We start from the raw sequence: 24,768 nt of genomic DNA, 5'->3' as shown, positions 1-24,768 counted from the left end.
TATCCAATGACATATTTGCCACTTGGCAATAAAATGCATCATGTCGGACGCACGGTCGGTTGGGACGAAATTACGGCGCCCGAGCAGTGACGCCACTGTTGGACAAAGAAACTCATGGGACGGTGCCGATATAAATACAAAGCGCTTTGATTGATGCATTTACTTGGTTTCACGGCGATTTCTGCCTATCATTAACGAGCCAATATCAACAGCGCATCGTTTCGTCCGACAAGTTACTCTGTGCCCGATATGTCTCAAGAAGGTTCGGAAGAACAGAATGCTGTTCTCTCCTATTTCATCGGCCCAAAGGGTTCCAATTTGCCCGACTTCAGAGCAAACATAAACACCATTTTGGATGAGCTGCTCGAGGCCAGGCTCAATTATTTTCCCGAGGATGAGGTACTTTGCCCAAACAAAACCCTCCCCCGGGGCTTATTTCGCACCACTAACCACTATTTACAGAAATTCATCACCGCCAAAGTCAGACGCTCGCCGGAGTTTCAGCAGATCAGAGATAACCTGGGCAATGCCGTGCGCAAGGCCGCTCAGCTCTTGGGCGAGCACTCGGTGCCGTTCTGGTCGCCGCGGTACGAGGCTCACATGTGTATGGACTTGACCATGCCAGCATTGTTGGGGTACTTCATGACCATGTTGTATAATCCCAACAACGTCGCCCTTGAAGCAAGTCCCATCACTACCTTGGTAGAGCTCAAGGTTGGACAACAGCTCTGCACTCTATTTGGCTACAACACGGAGATTCCAAAATCCCCATCCGCCGACATCCCCGTAGGTTGGGGTCACATCACCTCTGGTGGCAGTGTTGCGAATCTGGAATCCATGTGGGTTGGTATGTACACGTCGAATTTTCGCTTGCTTCCTTTTCGGCCTTTCAAGATGGAGCAATGCTAACGTACAGCACACAGCGCGAAATCTTAAATTCTACCCCCTAGCTCTCGTGCAGGCAATGAAAGAGGGGGACCTAAAGTTTGTCGCCGACAGGTTCAAGGTCAAGCCCTGTATGCCTGGTGCTGAAGAAAAGCTCCTCGTTGAGATGAGCACTTGGGAACTGCTCAACCTCCGTCCCGAAACTGTTCTGGATCTTCCCCACAAGCTCAGCGACGAGTTTGACATCTCGAGCAAGTTTATAGAGGATGCCCACAAGCCATATAATATCCAAACCGTTGGTAGAGAACCCCTCGAGAAGTACTTCAAGGTAGAAAAGCAAGCCAAGTATCTCATCTCAACGACACACCACTACTCGTGGCCAAAAGCAGCAGGTATGCCGACCCCCGTACCATGTAGACAGCAGACTCCAAGATGATGAGCTAATTGACCCCGTCAGCAATTACTGGTTTGGGTTCGGGAGCCATTATTAATATTCCTGTCGACAACGATGCCCGCGTTGACCTCCAGGTGCTGGAGGAGAAACTGCTGGATTGCGCCAAGAGCCAGACACCTGTATACGCAGTCGTGGCCGTAATTGGCTCAACCGAAGAAGGGGCTGTTGACAGACTATCCAAGATCGTGGAGCTGCGGAAAGAGTTGCAGGACAAACACGGCCTGTCTTTTCTCATCCACGCCGATGCAGCTTGGGGCGGCTACTTTGCCACCATGCTGCGTCGAACCAAAGACGGGCCAGTCGAAACCAAGCATATTGGGACGGCATCTGGGGAAGACGATGTTTCTTTCACAGCAGAAGGAACCTCTGATGTCAAAAGACTTGTGCCGGCTCTTTGTTTGAAGAAGACATCGGAAGAGGATCTCTTGGCTCTGCAGCATGCAGACTCGATTACCGTGGATCCCCATAAAGCCGGTTACATTCCATATCCTGCAGGAAGTTTGGTGTACCGAGATGGAAGACTGCGACACTTGGTAACATGGTCCGTCCCCTACCTTTCGCAGGGATCGTCTGACAACATTGGCATATACGGCGTTGAAGGAAGGTGAGTAGTATCTGAACGGCGGCCACCAAGGTAGGCATTACTGATTTCACTCTCTTCTTCAGCAAGCCGGGTGCGGCAGCAATGTCGGCGTGGTTCTCGAACCATACCATTGGCCTGAATCCCAGCGGCTACGGAATGTTGCTGGGTGAAGCGGCTTTTACCAGCGGAAGGGTAACGTACCATGCTCTCCTTGAGATATCCCACGCGAAGCTAATTTCTCTCAGCTGTCTGCATATTACGCCACCATTGACAACGAATTCTTCACCTGCGTCCCCTTCAACATGCTGCCTGCTGAGGAGGAGGGCGCCAAAAAGTTTGATTCCGACGAGGCGAACAAGCAGAAACAATGGATCCGCACAAACATCATAGGAAAGTCCAACCAGCAAATCATAAAGTCCCCAGAGGCTGTCAACATGCTCCGGATGCTAGGGTCAGATCTCAACATTAATGCATTTGCCATCAACTGGCGAAATAAAGATAAGAGCCTCAACAATGACCTAGACGAGGCAAACTACCTCATGAAGAGAGTCACGGACAGGTTGTCCGTCACCTCGGCCAATACGGATCCGACCAAAATCCCCATGTTTTTAACCTCGACCAAGTTTGGGCCAGACGACTACGGCAAATGCGCCCAGACCTTCATGGAGAGAATTGGCGTTCAGAAATGCAACCAGGGTCTCTTTGTGCTGCGCAATGTAGTCATGAACCCGTTCCCAACCGAGATGGACTTTGTCGAGAAACTCATGCACAAGTTCGAAAAGGTGGTCAAGGAGGAAGTCAAGGTGTGCCGAGAGAGAAACACCCCCAGCCACCGGGTACAATTCCTCGTGCAAGGGCCTCGTACTCTCCCGCCAGGCACCGACGTATTCCTCGTCTACCAGACATCGTTCCACAGCGCGACGCGACGACAGCAGCTTATTCTCTCGGCGGCGCTGGACGATCAACTGGCCGCGTTTTACAACTCCCTGATGGAGAATGACCCCTCTGATGTAGTTATTCTGAGGTCCTGTCACAAACTTGACATCAAGGAGCACGTCGCTATGCAAGTCAAGCGAGGACAGCCTCCGCATCTCGATGTGGAAATACACAGAAAGGGCTACGAGTATGTGCAACCCCTATTCCTGCATCACGTCACAGAACAAACTCTAACAGGGGATAGATCTGACGCTCAGACGGGCGTGGTGACCTTTAAGAAGGTCATCAAGAGTCGGCCGCTGAATTCTGCCAACCAAGACGGGGACTACCCTGCCCACTTTATGCCATTCTACCTGTACGGCACGGAGAAGCAGAAGCATATTAGCCATGTGCTCGTTCGGGCACCCAATATCGACCTCTCGGCCAGCGACGTCTCCTTTTCTGAGCCCCTCCCCAAAGCGGTCAATGACCTCTTGGGCAAGGGCTTGATCCTGGGTCTGTCGGACATTCCCGAGGCGTCTAAGCAGCCCATGCCGGTGCAGAACAAGCTCCTCCCCAAGAACTTTTTCTTTGGCGAGAGGAAAAAGTTCAAGGTGGAGGTGTGGGAGGATCCTCACGAGTCTTGGAGCGCAGGGCCGGGGCTGCTCCAGGGGCTCAAGAATAAGTTGTATACTGGGACCATGACGCTTGGCCACTCGGTCCTGGTTGATGCCGAGGGACCTAATAGGGACAAGTTTGTTCGTATTACGGTGGATTCGGATTCCTGGCAGAAGGAGTTGGATGCCATTGCGGCCGTGTTGAGTGGCTCGAGTTGAGGTATGAGTCGAGGATCTGGGAGGTGAGATTGTGACATTGGGCTAGACTTTGCGGTTACGAGACTCAAAAGCTGAATTGAATACAAAGTCTAGTTCATCGCAATGTTCCTTCTTGTCATCTTGACGGACGTGCTCGTGCCGTGGTCGTCTTGACAATGGAGGCCAAAGTACCGGTTGCATCATGAGGAGAAATGTCACTGCTGCGTTGTCCATCTGGATGTGTTGGCCAATAATGTCAAGTATTTTATTATGGGATTTGGGAAACGTATTGACAATATGCAGAGGCCATATCGCCTCCTTGGCCTGACGTGCGAATAATCTGCCTACTGGCTTCTGGCGGCTCAGCAGTTGGTTCCCTCTATTTTATCATCGATTGAACTCGAGAAGGATACATTCTGGGATTTTCCAAAATGTGGGAGCGTATTCCATTGACTACATACAGGCAAGAACAAGGCCGTAACCTGCTGCTCGATTGTTGATGGCGATGAAGCGGCAGAAAACTGTGAATACTCAATTATCTCAGTGTTTTTCTGTGACCACTCGCTAGCCAGAAAGACGACCATTTCCAGTTTCCAGTGTAATTGAGAGAAGCGGGAAGCTGGATCAGTCCCTGGAATAGGTTTGTTGCCGGCCGGTGCGCTGTGCAGTAGACACTGAGATTCACGAGTTCTTTGGGTATGTAGGCATTACCGAGGCTGGGTAGTCGACTGATGATCTATCATCATCAATAAGTACTACCTGCCATCAAGTCTCTTGTCAATGCATCGCCGGGTGCAATAGCCGTGTTTTTGGTGCAACTGGGCGGATTAGGACAAGACGGGCATCCAAGTTGGCGCCCATGACTGAACGGCGGCCATGATGCAGCAGACTGTCAATTTCGAAGCATAAAACCATTCTTTCGGGCATTTGTCAAGCATGCTAGGGTAGGACGAGGCAGAATATCTGAGGACCTATTAGGCGGCCACCAATGTTGCCGGGAATCGTAACACGAGCAAGCCAAGTCTAGATATTACTGGCTACAAGAAAACGGAACCCAAATCTCCATCATGAAAAATAAAGCCTCGGTATAAACGAGTCATAAAACAAAAAACGACACCTCCAACGCCCCGTAGTAAAGTGGCGCGTCACTGGGGGTATCTGCCATGTCGACCTGTTTCTTGTTCTTCATGGCAGAGCTAGTCCTTGCTACTCGCTTTCCTTTGTCGCCGTCTTTTCGACTAGTCGCACGCACAAGCAACCCCATTCATCATAAACAAGCATTTGATGGAGCATTTGCTGTCCATATTTGGCAAAATACAACAATGCCCTCCCCGCATCGGCATTCCGCTGCGGATACGAGGTACTACTGACAGATGCAAATCTCGCCATCAAGAGGGGTTCGTGTAACAACACGTGTCTGGATCAAAACATGGCTTCACACTCCATCGCAGGCTTCTGCGTACGTAGTCGACGGGCTATATCAAGGCCAGCTAGTGCAGGAGACGCCACGGAAACCAACACACAACATTGAACCAAAACTCTAAAGCTCCAAATGCCCCAGAAGAAGCCACAGCCACTACTCTAATCTGTTGCGGGCGTGGAGATTCGGCCGCCGAGTTTAGAACAAATGCGGCCGTCTAGGCAGCCTTTAAAAACATCCACGATTCCCATGCCATTGCATGAAATCCTGCCATCTTTCGACAAGAGCCATACGTACACCAGCTCAGTCACAACAGTCTGGTGCCAATTGCGTTGAATTGCAATTGCAACTGCTTCCTTTCTCTCCTCCCAAGGGCCCGAGTCCCCGTGTTGGGATTCTGCTCAGCCAAGACTCGGCTGCCAGCGCCTTTCCCGCGACCCCCATCCATCCGGCGTGCTTTGCCCGAAATGTCCAGCAAGTCCGAGTCCTCTGGCCTCGAGGGCGAGCCGCGACACCTGTCGGTGGTGGGAGGCGAGCACATGGGTTCCGACGGCGACGCAGGCGTCCGCGACGCCGTGTTTGGCAACTTGACGGAAAAGGGGCCCAACTACCGCAATGCAAGTTCTCCCGAGTTGCTCTCATGGTGAGAAAAAACTGACCAATGGACAGGTTGGATGGGTCGGAACCGTGGCACTCATGATGAAGACGCAGATTGGCCTGGGCGTCTTGTCGATACCGGCGACATTCGACACTCTGGGGCTCATCCCGGGCCTCATTTGCCTGCTGGCCATCGCGGGCATTACTACGTGGTCGGACCACATTGTCGGCGTCTTCAAGCGGCGGCATCCAGAGGTGTATGGCATCGATGACGCTGGTGGCTTAATGTTTGGCCGCATCGGGCGGGAAGCTTTTGGCGCCGCCTTTTGCGTTTGTAAGTGACTGGTCTGGTCTCGTCGCATCCTTTTCCCAGCGGGGCGCTTGAGACAGATCGTGTTCCTAGATACGCGGTGCTAACTCGGGTTAGATTGGATCTTTGTTGCCGGGTCAGGAATGCTGGGCATTTCCATCAGCCTCAACGCCATGTCGTCTCACGGCGCATGTACGGCCGTCTTTGTCGCCGTCGCCGCCATCATCGGCTTCATTCTCTCGAGCATCCGCACGCTAGGCCGCATCAGCTGGCTGGCATGGATAGGGCTCACCGGAATCCTTGTTTCAAGTGAGTCGGCTCTTGTTGATGCCGGCCGCAAGTACTTACTTTGGCAGTCGTGCTGGTGACCATCGCCGTGGGCGTTCAGGACCGTCCCGCGGCCGCGCCGCAGCAGGGCCCGTGGGTGTCGGGCTTTGAGCTCTTCAAGACGCCGTCCTTTACTTCGGCCGTTTCGGCCATATCGTCCATTGTTTTTGCCTATGCGGGCACCCCGGCCTTCTTCGCCATCGCGGCCGAGATGCGCGAGCCGCGCCATTACACGAGGTGTCTGCTCATCTGCCAGACTGGGGTGACGGTGACATATGTATCGATTGGCGCCGTCGTCTATTACTTTTGCGGCTCCTACGTTGCGTCTCCGGCCCTGGGTTCTGCCGGCGCAGTAGTCAAGAGGATCGCGTATGGCCTGGCCCTTCCGGGTCTTGTAGCAACAACAACCATTGTTATCCACGTGAGTATTGCCCCGGTTGCAGCCTGACAAAGTCTTTCAACAGGACACGTGCTGATTCTACTGCCGCTTGCTCCTATAGTTTCCGGCCAAGTATGCTTTTGTTCGTATCTTGCGCGGATCAAGGCATCTGACGGCAAACAACCTTGTTCACTGGGCGACTTGGCTCAGTTGTACCTTGGTCACCACAGTCATTGCCTACCTCATAGCCAGTGGCATCCCCGTCTTTGGCGGCTTGGTCTCCCTCATTGGGGCCCTCCTCGGTACACTCATGTCTTTCCAGCCCATGGGCTGCATGTGGTTGTACGATAATTGGAGCAAGGGCAAACAAGATAGAACCATCAAGTGGGTCTTGATGGTTATTTTCAGTGTCTTTGTAGTTGTATCAGGCACTTTTTTGATGATTACCGGGACTTATGGGTCAGTTGTCGGCATTATAGACTCGTACAAGAAGAGCGGAGGGTCTGGAGCGTGGACGTGTGCGGACAACTCCAACTCGGCATAATGTATGGCCACGGCTATGTAGATGAATGAATCACGCAGAACAAAAGAGTCCGGGTGCTGTTTTCGTTTCGAGCGCATCTCTGGGCAACATCAGATGATGCGGGGATTCCGCGCCACCTTGAAGCGCCCCCAGACGCCACGGCTGAAGTTCCGACAAACTTGCTCAATCTGGCTTGGTCTTCATTCAGGTGAGAATCTGCATGGTTCTTGTTTACGCGAGGGAGCATGCCAAGTGCCTCATCTGGCGCGGGGTCATCCGATGACGACGAACGCCGGGACAAGCTAGGCAAATTCCTCCCGCCATGGCTGCAGGCGTTGCGCCGGGTATGCTGTGTGCTACTTATTCTTTTGCTGGTAAACCTCGGTAGATAGATACTGAATCCAAGAAAATGGACTACAGGAGGGACTTCCCACATCAGTTGACGGCTCCATCAACGCGACAACTATCCTGCTCGACTCTAGCCAATTGCATGCGAAATCCAACTACCAGATACACCAGTCAGTTTCGTCGGTTTAGATGCTGTCCTATTACAAAAGGGTGCATAGGTTCGTCTTGCAACGCCACGTCAAGCTCTGTCTTTACTCCTCCAGAGCCCATGTTCCCAGCCATCAAAGGTAAAGGCAAGGTTTAGCGTTAGAAGCTCCATGGTTCCGTCAAGTCTGAGTGACTTGAGATCGATTCTCCAATCTTCAAGCAGGGGGTCGAGTGTAGTCAAAGCCGGCGACCTTTAGTTCCCTTGAGATATCATGACAAAGTCATGAGGTCAGTTCTTAGAGAAATAGTATCTTTCAATCTTGCCGTACACAGAAATGGTTGAACTACTCTTTTAAAACATGTGGGGTGAATTGCCCATTACGAGCCTAATACTCGACTTCACAGCGCTCAGGGGCTACCTATTCAAATACAGAATGACGATAAATAACAGTTTTGTATAGGGCGGCAGGAGGTTATAGGTAGCGTTGACAACTCTTCAAAGATTTGACGGATCTATAAAAGGCGGATTTCGAATACTAAATTGGTGGGCGTACTTTCCCTTTTTGCTAGGCTCGCTCATCGACCCATTATTTACTATCTGGCACTTTCACTGCCCCGATGTATACGTAAGTAATATATATGGTAAATTGTATATACTTGTCGCAAATATATACTAATACATTATAATACAATACCTGATAACCAGGTACCGGGTAAGGCGTGAGCCCACCGAGCAATTCACTTCTTATAAGGTTCAGATCATCCAAATTATCATTTACTATCAGTTCTGGTGCATTTTTAGGACTCGTCCTTCCTCTGAATTCACATGTCACCATTTACGCATCAATCCCACAGAGCCCTGTTGTGAATTTTATAGTCGCCGGTCTCAAATGCGTATTGACTGCTCTCATGGATTTGGATGGCGATTCTTCGCTATCCGCCCAGCTTCCAGACTTTGATTCCCTAGCGGATGAGAGTGCGAGGATTAATTCATTATTGTTCCATCCCGGCCCTCTTCCTCCTATTAACCCGTCTTTATCTGCGATCCCAGAGACGTAATTTATGGGTGATTCTGATAAGAGTGAATCATCTCCAAGGAAAAATGAAGATTTCCGCGCTTAAAATGAGAGGCTTACTGCAAGTCGTGGCATAAAATGCAGACATGGAAGTTTCAGCCATTAACTTGTTCTTGTCTCAGTCGACCAGACCCTATAGCAGTCGCTATAGCACCCTGCCTTCGCTGGCCGCCTGTATCCTCATCCCTGCCACAGGCCCACAGCTGCCCTCTGAAGAGCTTCGTTTCCCGTCAAGTGTCGTAGCTTCCTTTGCCGTGAGGTTGAGCTCTGAATGGCTTCGTCACGTCGTAGCCAGCTCCCCGTGACTCCCACGGGCCAATATTTTATTATTCCAAAGATCAATTGGATACCTGATCCAAACAAGCTCGTGCCTCACAAGGTCGACGATCCGCGCAGCATCAATTGATCTCTGGTTTGGGCGGTGTGTGGCCCAACGACCCACCTGCGGCAGAAACGAATAATGACATCATTGATGATTTTCTGCTCTCTTACACCACCTTCACCTTTCAACTTTCCAGCCGTCGGCCTACGAAACATTCTCAATTCCCCTCGCGAAAATGGCCTCCGTATACAAGAGGCTCTCTGCCGACACTTGTATCAAGTCTGGTGCCGAGGATGGCTCCCCAAAAGCCACACCAAAGAAGGCGCAGAGAGTCCTGTTGCTCTCTTCGCGGGGCATCAACGCACGGTAAGCCCTTACCATTACCCTCGGCCGCCTGGAACTTCAGAGCTCTAGTATTGACCCAGTCATCTTGCTGCAGTCACCGACATCTCCTCAACGATCTCGCTACCCTCCTTCCTCACTCTCGCAGAGAGTCTAAATTCGATTCCAAGAAGAAGCTTCACGATCTGAACGAGCTCGCCGACCTATACAACTGCAACAATGTTTGTCCTTCAACCCCCCATCACTTTGGCTGCGATTCACAGTCACAAGGTGTACTAAGACGTGCCTAGCTGCTCTTTCTAGAGGCTCGAAAGCAGCAGGATCTCTACATGCACATTTCCAAAGCCCCCAACGGACCCCGAGCTCGATTCCATGTCCAGAACTTGCACACCATGTAAGATTTCTTCAAGAGACGTATGGGTAGCTTTATAACACCACCTTTTTTGCGACCTAGGTCCGAACTCAACTTTATGGGAAATAGCTTGAAGGGGTCGAGACCAATACTGTCCTTCGACGCCGCATTCAATGGCGAGCCCTACCTTCGTCTCCTCCGCGAGCTCCTGACCCACACATTCGGCGTACCACCCACTGCGAGGAAAGCCAAGCCTTTCATCGACAGAGTGCTAGCCTTCATTGTGGCTGACGGCCGTATCTGGGTACGCCACTATCAGATCGCCGAAGAGGAAGACGATGCAAGCAAGGACGAGAAGCTATCTCTCCGTGAAATTGGCCCTCGTGAGTTTAGATTACGAAGATGGAGTCATGTCCAGCTAGCTAATTTTCTACCTTCAAGGTTTCTGTTTGACGCCCATTTACATCCAGGAAGGGTCATTCGGCGGTCCGATCATCTATGAAAATAAGCAGTTCGTTTCACCCAGCCAGGTCCGGGCAGATCTCCGGAGACGCGACTCAGCCAGGCACAAGGCGCGCAAGGCGCAAGCTGTGGCGCATTTTGCCAAGAAGGATGACCTTGGTATTCGGACAGGTCCTGGAAGACTTCAACGTAGTCCTTTGGATCCAAGGGAATTGTTCACCTAGAACAGAACAGCCACAGACAACCGCTTTTCGATTAGCAATGAGTCGCTCCACGTAGTTGGAGAATAAGGTATTCATCTTTGAAGTCTACGAGCTTCTCTCTATTGTATCGAGCGTCACCCAAATGCGAATAGCTTCAGTACGAAGCACATATACTTATACGCTGCTGTCAAAAAAGCCCATTCGTTCCATAAGGTGAGTCACTAATACTTGACAAAGAAAGAGAATAGTAAACTCAACGCGTGTTATGTTGTCCACGATGAAGTGGAAAGGAATTCATAGCATATTGTCGTTATCGAGCAGGGTCGTTTCAGCAACGCCACTTTTCAGGAATGCTTCAATAGTAATCAGCCTTCCTTAGAATGGTAGATGAAACAAGATAGACTTCCGCCGTCGACTGTGATAGGAAAAGAGTTGACTACGGGTTGGGCTATTCGACATGACTAACCAAATTCTTCTCATCGACATGACACACCGGTCACTGGCGACTTTCTCCCCCCGGCGGCCACCCAACATGAAACCTAGATAGTGTTCATGAAAAGCATGGTGACCATAACCCAATGTCACAAGCCAATGATCCTGGTGGACTGAAGCGAAGGGACGTGCGTGTGTTCATACACCACCTCTTCCACATTCCTGAAGTCCTCAAAAGCCGAATGAGTCCGGCGGTCTGTGGGACCTGTGCTGCGCGTATATTGAGCTAATAGCATCGTAATCAAGATGTCTCTATTTTGCTTGAGTTCTTGACAAGGCGGACTCTATCCCCTTGGGCTGCCGTTGTTGCCCATGATTTTGGCCCGAAGACTGATTTCAAATATGTCTGGCACTGTACAATCTAGCTCAATTGAATCTGTGACAACTGGTGAATCTCAACAAAATCTAGTTAAATACGCCACAAATACAGCTCCTGGCCCGTGTTAATGGACAATGCGGAGGAGTCAGAGCAACTCCCCTCAAGCTCCGCCGCCACTTTTACGGCATTCAAACGCCTTTCCGACATGACCCGACAAGAGATGACCAAAAATACAACCTGACAGATAAAAGCCCAATTGCATTGGCAGATTGTAGCCTCCAAATTAATGGAGACGCGCATACGGCTAGAGTCACTCACAGGACCCCAGCGACCCCAGCTATCCTCATCGCCGTATATCGGAGCCACATAACGATCACGAATTGAGGCACAGCAATTTGTTGAGATGCTGCCGGCCACCGGACGTTGATCATGGGATCCAGGCGTCCGGAAGCCGCTCGTAGCCGGCACAGGGCTACAAGTGCTCAGATAGCTGGTATTCATAGATACATAGAGCACGTCGCTCGATTTTCGCCGCACGAAGCAAACTCGAATACAAAGAGGCCATATACTTTGCCTGACGTTGCCCTTTACACATAAAAGCCATCCCTTACCTTGAACTGCTTAGTATTTCACACAAACTCCGTCATGACAGAAGTAGAAAGCGTGAAAACGCAACAGCGCTGCACCTGGGGCTGCCTTGCTGCTGACCTCTTGTCTGCGGCCTATGCATCAGCGCTGGTGTCTCCTTGGGCCGCAGTTGCTGATAAGTGAGTGGTAACACTGTCCAACTAGATGAGGCTGATCGTCACAGTCCTTCAAGGCGGACATGATGCTACACCAAGTTTAAGTAGTTAACCGGTGTCCCTTGAACAGACTCGTCTACAACAAAGCCATCGGATCCAGCGTATCCTGCTCATTGCGGTCTTGGGTATCCAAGCCCAGGATATTAGCCAGCTCGTTGGCCATGTCGTTCCTCGTCTACTTTGCGACATATGCCACGGCCAACTGTTTCGATTCCTTCTACGCGAGGAACAATTGCACCGATGCCGCCGCCACGTTCGTATCGCCGTGCAAGTTCTTTGCCACGACGGCCGTGGGCATCGGCTCATGCGTTTACAAGGATGGATATTTTGCCCATGCGGCCAGCAGAACGCCGGTGCCTCTCTTGAGCTACGCCTTGTTCACGGCTAGGGATGTGGTCACTTTGTTTGCGTCGTGCACCTTGCCGACCATGATTGCGCCCGAGTTGGCCGTCTTTTCTGGTGCAGTCGCGTCCCGAGCCTCGGAGTGGTTTGGCTCGGAGGAGTCGCGGCTACAGGTTGCTCGAGTGATGGCCCCCGTGGCGGCGCAGATAGTTGGCACGCCGATTCATCTGCTGGGACTTGATGTGCACCACAGACGAGATGGGGTTTCGGCTGCTGCGCGGTTCGGATGTGTATGGAGACACTTTCGTGTCTGTGCTCCGTTGCGAATGGTACGCATTATGCCGGCGTTTGGTATTGGGGGTGCTGCGAATACGGATTGCAGAGGGATGATGCTTGGTCGTTTGACTGGGTAGAGATGCAGCATGGGAAAGCAAACGTTTATGGGTTCACTGCTGTCGTGATGTTCCAATTATAGTCCTTTTTAGTAGAAATCATGAAAATAATAGATAAACATTCATATCAATTATAAATGGTTTTCAGGGCCGGTTATGATATCATGAGAAGTCCTGCTCGAGTAGACAGGAGAAGGAGATGCTTGGCGATCAGTGACGAGTATGGATGGTCGGGCGTCAAGTTCGAGCATCGTCGGCTTCCGATGGGCAAACAAATATTGTGAATTATTCGCATCGTCCTAGCCGGTAAACTAGCAGGAGATGACATTGTATGCAGAAGAAGACCCAAGTAGCTGTACCGGAAATTGGAATAGGAGGTCTGCCTTGGCTAAGAGCGTATACCATACTTGGGACATCTCCGCTCAGCGTAAATGAAGCACGCAGAGAGACGGCCCTGCCTAAATGGAGATGACATTGAGAAATAAGAGCCAGTGCTTGAATAAGAAGTCCCTCCACGCCATCCTTCAAGTAGTCTAACAACCCACATCCCATGGCACCAGGACAAGCTCGTAGCAGTACGATAGGTTGCAATTGATCGCAAGGCAACAGCGTGTGTAGCTGACCAACGTTCGTGTGCCTGTCTCAGTCCGAGACAGAAGACATGTCAGGAATCATTGTGCTTGATGAAAGCGAACAAGTATTGCTCCATACAGGGGAAATTATCAAGAGCAACTCGGAAGTTGTTGAGAGATGATGGCGGTGGGTGCGGACAAGGCAGGCTTCATGGACGTCACCCGTCCATGTCACATGGGCAGCAATAAGCCAGGCACCAACAAGTCACGGTTACAGCGATATGTACAAACATTGAAGTTATCAAGATCCGGTAGAAGGACAATGCGTGGAGCTTGGCATCTACATCGAGAAATATACGCCTGCAGTCGACGAGCTAGCGGCTCTCTGACCATTTTAGCTCTGTCAGATTCGAAATCCCATGAAACTGCTTGAATTCGGGCAAGAGTAATATTTCACAATGCAATGTGACGGATTGTCGCCGAGATACATGGCCCCTTTCTCTCTGGATGCCAAATACGATGTCGGGGACCCTAACTAATTTCTGCCCAATACCACGTATATAGTACATTTCGATATAACTCACAATTTTTTGGAAACGATGTGGCATATTCGCTATCAATGTAGTCATGTACACATCATTCAAGACCGTCGTGCGAGGTTTTTAAACTTGACATGATGCAGATATTACATCCACTGGCGAGGTAGTTGAAGCAACCCGTCCCGAGTGTCTTGAATTGGGCACAAACGGAACATTGAAAGATACAAACATCCTGTATGGAACAGTCCAAATGAATATCTGTGTACTGGTTGAAAGGTACTCCCCCTGCTCAGCCATTGGCCCACTCCACACAACCCTTGACACAGGTACGATGGTATCATGAGACCCGATTGGATATACAAGGGTTCGGTATTTCGGTAATCAAATGGACGGACTCTTCCTGGCTGGCGACTGTTCCAGAGGTTGGCTAGTACCCTAAGGAGGCGGGTTGCTAAACCATTGCTACCCAATGTAAACAATCCGTCTTGATGTACCAAAAACGAATCGAAGCACCTGGGTGACGAATATTAATGTGCTGAGTAATTAAGGCAAGGCCGCGCAGTACGTGAGTTGCAACCAAATATGGCTCTATTACTTTCGGCCTGCAGCAATTGCTGAGAGAAACCAAGGCAGAGTCACACCTACACCTGTGCCCAAGCACATGCCTGCAAGCCACTGCGTTGGGTCTCTATCACATGCATTGGAGGTATAATTGGACAAGCTGCCAGCCATCAGAACACGAGTTGCCTGGCTGGCATTTTCAAGGGTAGGAAATATGTCACGGTAGTGCAATCACATTCAGAGTCGGGGAGATAGCTTAGATTGATGTATTATATCTATAATATCAAGTCAGGTTCCTTCAGTTCAGGTGGTTCTTTCTTTTCTGGTCGTATTAGTCTGGTTGTTTTCCCACGACTCCTTACATCAAGGGTACTATTCCTCTGGTCTTTGTCTCAACTCATAAACTCCAAATTTTACCAGATACTATAATGCCTTCAAACAACAGTCCTTCACGATCTGTGACGGTGGTAGCTGTCCCTCCGCCACAGGCAGCAGAGCCAGCAAGGTAGCTACACCTCGCTTTTGGTTTATTTGGGTACAAGGAGGTTGGCTAACACTCTGTGTATTCCAGGAGTCACGAAACAAAGGGTAGTGGTTCCAGTACGACTACTCCTTCTAACGGGACCATGTTACAACAATATGTGAACGAATTGAGACGCAGTCATATTCCTGTAACGGAGCGGCTGGCCGCAGATGCAGCTCGATCCTCCTGAGGTTGGGACTGTTGGGTGCTGCTTTTATTAATATCGGAGCTAGCTTGTCGGAAATTAGAAAAAAAAATTGGAGTATGACTCTCGACAGGGAAAACCGCTCGTGTAAGTGATATTATTGCGACAAATACATTCGAGGTACAGGGTAGGACGGTCTCTCCGTCGTCTTGAATAGTCAATACGTATTGTGACGATGAATTAATTATATCGTTCGAATTATAGCGAGTTCAGATCACTTTCTCAACCGGAGTCCGAGCCGTTCTCCAAGTTCGAATACGAATTTATGCAGTGACAGATGGTAGGACATCTACGGAGTATTATAAGCTCCAATTGAACACTGTTGGCAGTTCCAAGAGGTGCACTTGTGTTAGAATGTGGTAGTCAACACCCAGAAACGAAAAGGGGCGTGCAATTTTTTTTGGCAGAGTCGATGGTGCAAAATATTCTGCACCCCCCTCACCCTTTCGAGGTGCCTTCAAAAGGGATTATAGCTGATCAGTAATGCTATACAAGCTAATCTACTCTCAAGTCTCAAGGCCGATGCGAGCTTCTAAGCCTGATATTTACGATCAACAATTTTTCTTACACGTCCCAAAGAGGCAAGTGCTGGAAACAGAGCGCCTTGCAACTTGCGATGAGCTTCTCTCTCGATTTCTAACTCGATGATATTTCTGACAAGCCCAGTTAGCTCCACGAGGGTGCTTTCACGCTAGTTGTATCTAGATACTTCATCATATCCGAGCACAAAGCGCTCATCTTTGATGCTCCCACTACTGCCATTCTGCCCATCAGCCAAGAGAAGCTGAAACGCATAGCAACCATATTTTCCATCCACAAGACTCTTCCAGACCATAGACACACGGGTAGGATTGCAGATGGAGACAGCGTGTCGTTTAACCACGCTACCATCGTATATCACCGCCATGACAGAAAAGGCAGCCGCTTAGAGCAACCCTTTGGGAGATGTAGCTATGGATACAGGGATGGGTGACTTGGTGAATGATGACCAGCACGAAGAGCTGCAAAAGCCAAACATGGAATCATTCGAGCGCTTCATTGGCAGAGAGTGTGCGACGCCAGGAGTACTTTTCGCTGCATCATGATGCTCCCCCGCATTGAAGTAGCATCATGCCTGGACAAGGTCAGCACGCGGGTTTGACGGACCAAGGTACCGCTGCTACGGTAGCCAATTCCAGGCCTCTGTTTGTATGCCGCTGCCGATCTTGTTGATTGTTTCAAGTGAGCCGTACGAGTTCATGCAAGGCTCCTTGCCAAGGGTGCGTACCGTCCCATTGTTGCGTCATTTGTGTAAACGCAAAATATTGAAGTAGTGTGCTTTCTTTTGTTTTGTTTCATCTCAACGGAATATATCTGGAAAAGTGCCATGTAGGCAATCGTACATACGGAACATGATGTCGGGAATCTCAATGCGGAAATAAATTGACGGCGTCTGTGATGCACCCATGTAAGTGCTCACCCTATACTTAAAAAAAGACGAGCCACAGAACCTAGGCCTGCTATGCAGGTAAATAAGCGATGTCTGTAAAAACCATCGTTTATCAGTCCCTTGTTTCTTCTGTAACCGATCGACAGCAACGAGTCATGCGATATCCCCCCGGCGAAACACCCATCCAAGTCAACCCGCCCATCTTGAATCCATGCATGAAATACGTCACCAAGGAAACACGGAACGGAACGGTAGATGTGCGGCGTCGCTGATGCCTGCAATGACAACGACATTAATTGGTTTCCTCGAGCTAGCCTAGGAATTGGTCCTCAAAACTTTTGCAATAGAGCCATTGCTCCCACATGGACGATGTCTCGCCCAGAACGAAGTAAATACAAGAATCATTACCCCCAGCACGCTCATCGCGCTACGCAGGACACCCAGAGAGCTTCTCAAAATTGGCACAGGTGATCCTCGTCTTGTTCGCAAAATGCACCACAATCGACCTGTTGCCCAAAAAGGCCGGGGTCCCTTCGGCCAGAGACGTATAGTTATCGACGTACCAAATCTCCAACCCTCGCTTGGGCTTGCCATACTTGCCGCTCAGATCGCCCACCTGGCAGGAATCCTTGGCCCTGCTATCGCAAGGGGGATCTTCGCCTCTGCCGTACGGGTCCAGGTGGGCGAGCGTCTTGGTGCAGTTGCCATCGGCGGGGACCCGGTTCTCGTGGATGTGGTAGACTGTTGCATCAAACGTCAGTACGGTCGACGGCAGGCCGGTCCAGGTATTGGGGAGAGCAAGACGTACGGAATGGTCCGCCCTCCTTGGGCAGGTTCTCAAGGCGGACGTCGAACCTGACGCCCCTGCCGTGCGGGCCACGCGAGGCTCGTACGCTCCCGCAAACGTTGCCGTGTATGTTGCCGTGGTAGAAGGCGTCTTTGGGGAAGACGGCTTGGTAGGTGACGTGGGGGTTATCGAGGACGACGGGCGCGTCGTGGGTGGCGTGGGCGATGGCAGAGATGCCAGCTACCAGGAGGGTTGAGAAGCGCATGGCTCTTGTTTCAAAGCAGCCTCGAGTGTATATGGATGACGAGTTTCAAGAGACGCATTCAAGGACGGGCGAATGTCCGTATACTGACAATGTGATGACTTAGACCTCTCTCTGTACGAGCTGTCGATGGAGCAAGCCAAAATGCGAGTCTGCACCCATTGTCCACGGGCGGCGCATCCACGCTTTTAAAAACAATCGACGGGTTCCTGCTCCTCCAAGCAAGGGCTCCAAGTGAGCAACGCAGTCTGGTGTCATGGACCAAGACAGGGGCCGGCCGTGTTGCTGTTGGGCGCAGGCGGGCCGCTTGCGTGGTACTAGACTGCTAGCACAGGCTGCGGCCGCGAAATTAGACGACAAAAAATGGGTTACACTCTCGTGTGAATGGATGGATCGGGTGTTTGCATCACACTTGGGGCCCAGATGTCGGCATGGCGCCCGCTCCGGCCCCCCGGACGACGCCATCGTACCGAGTTACCCGTATACCCGGTCTGCAGCACGCGAAACACGTCAAAATTGGGCGTGTTGATCTGTACCACCGTTCAGTCGCATGCACAGACCGTCTGCCATCAAGGCCTCTGGGAAATGAGTGCCGATCAGCAACCCCTGCCGTCGTGCTTGGAGCTGTGCCCGTGTTTCCTGCAGTCCGCCATCCACCACCAACGCCAGTCAGCAAGAACCGCGGCCTCGATCTGGATTTGTTCTTTGTACTCCGTACATACTCCGTACCCTCCAAGTCCATTCAGTGGCGGCGCGAAAATGTGCGGCGCCGCTTTTCCACCAAGCTCTTGTGGCGTTGCTCGTCCATTTTCGGTGCCGTCTAGTCTGTGTTTGCGTGTATGTATGTGATTACGGCTCTGTACGGAAGACTTTGTAAGCCACCCGGCAGCCACAATCTCAAACTATGCTCCATTTCGTGCCCATAAGTCTATGAAAACCGGTGAGTCTTTCGTCCCGCCGCATCTGGCGTTGTTGGTCAGTGTCCACATTCACCATGCGGCACCCATCCCTTCAGTCCACATCGAGTATCGGTTTCAAAGGCCCACGCTTAGCCATTCCCTTTGTATACATGTTTTCCACGTGAGATCCATGGGGGGTTGTTTCTACCATCTCACAAGGCTGGGGTTCGGCGGACGATTGTGGCTTGCGGGACGACGCATCAATGGGGCGAATGCCATTCACGACCACTTGATCGCCGCGGCACGCGCAGTCCCCGAGGCCTGCCTAATAGGGCGCTGATGTACGGAGTACTCCTTACTTCGCGTCAAGTATGCTCAATAGCCAACACAGTAGCAATCCGATTGCCTTAGGCAGCGAACTTGAGTTCTGACCTCCATCCTGAGAGCCAGGGACACGGGCACACATAAAGCTACATATACAGGTATCGGGGATATTCGGCCGCTGATTCTTTCTGCTCTCTGGCTCAACTGTCTAACCCGGCAAGCGCCGTAACTTTCTATTTCGAGGGTTGCGGCCTCGTTTGATGTATACCCTACTTTGAACCTTGTGGGCAAAATAGCCGGCTTGCTGAACCTACTTGCATGGCCCGATTGGTAACTCATTTGTTAAAAACAAGTGCGGGAAAAAGTAGCTAAATAGCTACTAAGTGTAAAAGTGCATATCTCATTGGTAGCTTATTACCGAATGCGTCATGGCGTGCTCCCAGTTTCTCCAAAATAAAAGTCTTCGAACAAGCGAGAGAAGGCAGCTTCGATACTCGTTCCCATTAGTGGGTGTTTGATGTGGTTGCTATTGCCGGGGCTTCCTTTGTTCCTCAATCATGTACGTCATTCTTCTTCTCATTGTCATTGTTATCTCGCGCTTGACTCGTTTTATGCGCCGCCGTGAGCACTAACTCGGAAGGCGGAAAAGCGTCTGGGACCATGTAGATGGCGCGATGCAAAACTTTAGATCTTATGGCTCAAAACAATACTCCGTACTCTGTAGCGGCAATGCAATTCGATTCCGGTGCCATTTTCGTCCCACCGTTTACACATGTGCATTACTTTGCACAACATATGCGCCTTGGAATCAGAAAGGGCGGCAAGAGCACTAAGCCGCATGCATTCTCAGCTCACAGCAACTATGCTCTCGCGTAGTACAAGGACCATCCAACCATCGACTCAAAGTAGACAGGTGCATTATTTACATCGCTTACGGAGCCCTTGGTGAAGCAACCCATGTGTGCCAAATTTGCCAGCCTCTGCAGCAAGGAGGCTTGAAACAGCTGACTGGATACCAAGAACGCCAGGAACTGCAGGGAAACCAGACACATTGATTGCTCCCTGCCCGCTAGACGCTTTGTGATACCGTCTCCAGCGATATTACGGGGCAGCTATGACTTGGCGAATTAGGAGGATGTAAGCCTCCGCACACGAAGTTGCCATGTTGCTCACTAATGTACTCCGTACGCAGAAAGGGCTCGCAAATTCCGGTTTCCCTTACTGCCATTTCCCATGAAGCCCTGCTACATGCATGGTAAGCATTTCAATACGTATCTATCGTCATGGGGCCTGAAATGGTGGCTCGGAAATCCAAGAAACAAGCAAGCGTGATATGCGGAGTTGAGACTCCGGCCTGGCGCCATGACTGTACGCAGTGCTGTCATGTCCGGTCCAATCGACAGGTCTCCAAGGCTTCCCCGTCTTTTATTGACACCAGAGACTTTCTGCGAGCAAACACTCCCAGTGCGGAGTACCCTGTCCTGTCAAGTCCATGGCGGTCCTGAAATGCTGAGAGCTGCCCTGCGGTGCGACCAACAGCCCCCCAGCCAACACCTCGACAGAAACATCATGTCTCGGAAAAATGCAACCTCTGACCAAATTCGTCCCATCATTTCCACAACCCGGCCTTGTTCCCTCTCCCACGACCCTGGCCTACCAGTATGGCTGCCGTCGGGCCAAGTCGTCCCATCTCCGCGGCCATGAGACATTCCACCGACTGGCACACATTTCGCACCATTGTCACCGACATGACTGTACTCCGTACATATGCTGCTTTGGGGCTGTCCATGCGACTGTGGCATTGGACGGTGAGGCACTGGCGACATGAGCGAGCTGGTATTGGGCAGCCATGGCCGTGTTTTGCACCACCATCAGACCCCTCCAATACTACGGAGTACGGAGTACATGACAAGGAATCAGGATATACGCGACAGAGAAGACCCGGTACTGATGGGAGATGGAAAATACCCTGCCACACTTGTCGCTGTCAAAGAGGCTTTCCACAGCATAGAGTGTCGTGTGATAATTGCTCGTATTGCGCGTACCAGTCGCCGCAAGGTTCAAACGGTGTCCAGTTCGTCACACTGCGCGAGCACAGCTTGGCATTTCTGTTGGATTCGACCGTCCAGCTGACGCATCACGGCCGGCATCCCAACCAAACAGTGTGTCTGGGCAAACATCGAGCGGCTTCTTCGGGTAAACCGCCCGGTGCCGATGCCGCCACCGCGGATGCGATATGAAGGCATCCCGCTGTATCATCAGGTTGCCCGGGAGCACGTATTTGCGCAATCCGAGAAACAAGCTGAATGCGAGTGGTGAATTGTTCACGTCGGGCCCAGCTTGCCCCCTTCGTCTTCTGCCATGGCCGGGCTTCGACCAGCTCGTACATGCAGGGCCAGGCATGCACCAAGCGTCCCATTGCTTAGCCGGGTTCGCTTCTTGCTCAGTGCTGTTCGCAAGTGTTGCAAGCTACGCATGTACGGAGTACGGAGTAGTACATCTCTCTCCTTTGCCAGACGGTCGCCTGGCCATTGCGTTCATGGGCAACGGCGTATGCAGCTACAGAAACTGGGGAGTCCATTACGCCGCCCTGCAGCTGCAACAGCCAATTTCAGTCTACGTGGCTACCGTATTGGGCAGTAGTAGCAGTTCCCATGCCATGGCTGGGCATGTAGCTGGAGAGAAAAATGAAGTGAAGCTGTTGCCAGTTGACGGATGGTGGTGCACTGGTGATACAGCTGGACGCCAGGAGATCAAGTCTCTGTCCCGTATCGATTCCATGCGGCAAAGGTGATGCGTTGCACGATGATGAGATCCGCGCAGGAGACTTGGACACGAACCGAGTGTTCGTCTTGGCCGCAAACTCGACCGGTGTATCCGACACCCCAGACCGGCCATGACAGATGACGGTCCTGCCATCGTTTCCAAGTTCACCGACGTCGCTGCGTCTGAGGCAAACATCTTCAGAGAAGACGTACATGGTCTTGCGAGTGTATTCGCCGCAAACGCGCTTCGACTTGCGACAGTTGCCGCCCGTTGGCTGGCCTTGATCCTTCTCTGAATACAAGTGTTACAGCCTTTAGATCTCCCCGGAATACCAACCACGTTGACGGAGCAATTTGAAACCGCGTCGCTCTTTCATGTGCCAACGGCTGAAGTCGAATCGGATAGCTTTCCCGTTGGGTAACCTCCAAGGAAGGTTAACGAGCAACTGGCCAATCGGACTAGCCATGCAAAAGCAGCTAGAAGATTTAGAAGATGGAATGCGGACAAGAGTGGTTTGCCACATGTTTTAACGTTTTGGTCCTCCAAGGCAGTGCGTCCAGAAAGAATCGAGTTACTACAAGGTGACTGGGCCATCTTACATGTCAAACTCCCTGTATTATACCCGTGCCCGTACATATATGGACGGACGTCTGGAGTTTCCGGAATGGCAGCCGGCGCTAAACTGCTTCCAGACACATTCTGCGAGAGCCAAGCCTGACGCTAGACGCCTCTGTGGTATAGCATTGATCCTCCATGTCCGGGACTCGTATACAAGCCAGCGCGTGAAGCCTGGATATATGGACTTGACGCCAAGGGCAATATAATTCCCGGCACCGCGGTTCCGCGCTTCTCATCTCACGTCCTCCACCCTAGTGCTTACAATCAACGCAAATTTACCACTGAACCCCATGTCCACGCTAGTCGCTGTTATTCCAAAGATCGTGTACAAAACAACTTTATAAGCTTTTATCTTACAACTATATCTCCTTAGATGCGGAGTAGCTCGCGGGGACTCCTCTGCCATATAATTTTCCTAGGTAAGCGAGTCTCCACGAGCCATTCCGCATCTAAAGAGATTAGCTGCGGGAGATGACGTTAGTCCCCGCCAGCTTCCTGAGCTACTATTCCTGTTGACGACAGATGAAGGCTACCATTCAGCCCCGAGATAAGCGACACATCTTGGAACTTGAGTTGCCTTCATTTATTTACTGCCGCTTGATCCAGAACAGTCCAAGGATAGTTATGCCTCACAACGGCGACTGTGTCAACGGACTTTGAAGGCTGGCAAAGCATACGACGTGTAGATTGGGGGTTTTGAACCCAAATCTGTTACCACCCACCAAGTCAAGCCAAGCCACTTCAGTGGTCACACTCAAAAGCAAGGCTCGACGAACACGAACCTCCAACTTTATTCTAGGTATCTGCATGCCCACGAAACATGGCACTTGCCAGAACGAACGAGGGCTCTAGAGTGGCAACGAAAGGTCGGTTCTCGGCCTACGTCCCTCATATTCGCCCATGTAAGAGATGTTAGGATACGATTCTTATTACGGAGTACTCGGGATGCATTGTGTAGCATTTTGTGAATAAGGTTTGCTGTGAACCCTGATGCGTACTCCAGAACACCTATACAAAGGTTCCGCAGAGAGCACGCACGAATTAGCTCCAGTCTCTATATTAACCTCGCGTTGCCAACAAGCCCCTCAACGAGACAGAAAAAGGTATCAATGGGGGTCCAACATGCTACCGCGCCTCAAACCAGATACAAATGCTCAAGTCAATGTTCAACAAACCAAAATCTCCCATGATGTTCTCGGCCGGTGGGTGTGCAGCACATGGGCCAAGGTGAGTAACAATGGCGGCGATCCGTTTGATGTAGTCGTGATCAGTACAAGAATGTTTGGGGGGTACATGGCCGACAAGCTCTATTGTGGCGCTAAGAATATTGGCCTCCGGGTGCTTATCGTTACATACATGTAAAGCCAGATCATTCCTGCTGCCCACCCATGCCCAGAACCTGCCCTAACTTGGGTTACGTGCCCTAACCAATAAACTCGTAGCAGGAAACGATCGAGATCCTAGGCCTTAAACGAAACATTGAATGGGTGTCGCGCCAAATGCCGACTTTCTTCGCTCTTCCCCCAGCTAACCCCATAGTTCAAGGCTGTTAAAACACCCGGGCAATTAATAGAGGACGCCCTGCTAGGTGTGTAAGGCAAAGCGCCGGAGTCAGGATTATCCCCCTTTGACAAATACAGCAGCGCGTATCTGCTCTTCGATGCCACCCGGGAAGACATAGAAAGGACATTGACGCTTGGAGGCAGTTGATGCTTCTGCCGCACTAACTATGCGGGCATATTAAACCACGTGTTTTTAGCTTTGTCGTAGATTCTAAAGTTTGTATTAAGTAGGTATATGTATCCACTATTGCTGGTACATAGAATAAACTCAAACGTAGAAAGAAGATAGCCTTTTTAGACGTTACAGTACTTACTAATTGGGATTTTACTGATAAACCTATTAATGTCGATCAAGCGACCCTTTTGGCATGCTATTACAAATTGTTTATTTTACTTTTGTGTAGATAACCGTTACTCACGTAGACTGGCTAATATTGTTAATACAACGGTGCTTGCTTGAGTTGCTGTAATGGTCTGGGCTATGCCCGACTTTATTGTTAGAAGCTGCCCTTGGAAGCCTATATAGTGTCAATTGAGCAAGTCGTAGTCGACAGGCTTGTTTAATTCGTACCAGACCAGACTCGACCTTTTGACCATAGAAGCTTTGGGGGACGGGATTGCGCTGACACTCGCGATAGCCCTATTACCACGGCCTTAGTCTTCAGCAAATCAAGGGTTTCCTTCAGCGCGGGGAAAGATTACGATATAAGTGGCTTAAAGCTTGAATTACAGAGTTGTAATTCAATAACTTTAAATACTACAAACTAAAGTCTAGAATTAATTTCGGCCTTTAATACTAAAAGTAAATTTCTAAAAGTCTAATATTTATATAGTAACTTATAGTAAAAGAAATTTAAGTTCTAGTAAGTAAATTAAAAAGTATATATATAAAATTAAAGTATAATATTAATTT

General features: G+C 50.6%; 6 protein-coding genes across 6 annotated transcripts; 4 read left to right on the top strand and 2 right to left on the bottom strand.

The window, feature by feature from the left end:
* Window positions 1–249: 249 nt before the first annotated feature.
* On the top strand, window positions 250–3,673 carry MAA_10317 (pyridoxal-dependent decarboxylase domain protein; the record flags this gene model as incomplete). Its single annotated transcript, XM_007828315.1, has 7 exons — window positions 250–399; window positions 463–847; window positions 924–1,277; window positions 1,343–1,943; window positions 2,006–2,114; window positions 2,168–3,045; window positions 3,103–3,673. 7 exons carry the CDS (start codon window positions 250–252, stop codon window positions 3,671–3,673), a joined length of 3,048 nt encoding a protein of 1,015 aa, XP_007826506.1.
* A 1,866-nt stretch (window positions 3,674–5,539) lies between these two features.
* MAA_10316 (Amino acid transporter, transmembrane) lies at window positions 5,540–7,229 on the top strand (the record flags this gene model as incomplete). The annotated part of the gene is made up of 5 exons (XM_007828314.1): window positions 5,540–5,647; window positions 5,742–6,003; window positions 6,097–6,288; window positions 6,336–6,727; window positions 6,807–7,229. 5 exons carry the CDS (start codon window positions 5,540–5,542, stop codon window positions 7,227–7,229), a joined length of 1,377 nt encoding a protein of 458 aa, XP_007826505.1.
* A 2,107-nt stretch (window positions 7,230–9,336) lies between these two features.
* Window positions 9,337–10,481, top strand: MAA_10315 (Brix domain protein; the record flags this gene model as incomplete). Its single annotated transcript, XM_007828313.1, has 5 exons — window positions 9,337–9,467; window positions 9,541–9,664; window positions 9,734–9,837; window positions 9,898–10,178; window positions 10,237–10,481. 5 exons carry the CDS (start codon window positions 9,337–9,339, stop codon window positions 10,479–10,481), a joined length of 885 nt encoding a protein of 294 aa, XP_007826504.1.
* A 1,754-nt stretch (window positions 10,482–12,235) lies between these two features.
* On the top strand, window positions 12,236–12,829 carry MAA_10314 (uncharacterized protein; the record flags this gene model as incomplete). The annotated part of the gene is made up of 1 exon (XM_007828312.1): window positions 12,236–12,829. One exon carries the CDS (start codon window positions 12,236–12,238, stop codon window positions 12,827–12,829), a length of 594 nt encoding a protein of 197 aa, XP_007826503.1.
* Window positions 12,830–17,064: 4,235 nt separating this feature from the next.
* Window positions 17,065–17,689, bottom strand: MAA_10313 (cytosolic Cu/Zn superoxide dismutase; the record flags this gene model as incomplete). Its single annotated transcript, XM_007828311.1, has 2 exons — window positions 17,065–17,378; window positions 17,446–17,689. 2 exons carry the CDS (start codon window positions 17,687–17,689, stop codon window positions 17,065–17,067), a joined length of 558 nt encoding a protein of 185 aa, XP_007826502.1.
* Window positions 17,690–21,520: 3,831 nt separating this feature from the next.
* MAA_10312 (uncharacterized protein) lies at window positions 21,521–22,198 on the bottom strand (the record flags this gene model as incomplete). The annotated part of the gene is made up of 2 exons (XM_007828310.1): window positions 21,521–21,966; window positions 22,012–22,198. 2 exons carry the CDS (start codon window positions 22,196–22,198, stop codon window positions 21,521–21,523), a joined length of 633 nt encoding a protein of 210 aa, XP_007826501.1.
* Between the last annotated feature and the right edge of the window lie 2,570 nt (window positions 22,199–24,768).

This window comes from Metarhizium robertsii, assembly GCF_000187425.2.
Source record: "Metarhizium robertsii ARSEF 23 chromosome Unknown MAA_Scf_29, whole genome shotgun sequence".
Lineage (NCBI taxonomy): Eukaryota > Fungi > Ascomycota > Sordariomycetes > Hypocreales > Clavicipitaceae > Metarhizium > Metarhizium robertsii.
This window is presented reverse-complemented; position numbering and strand designations above follow the sequence as displayed.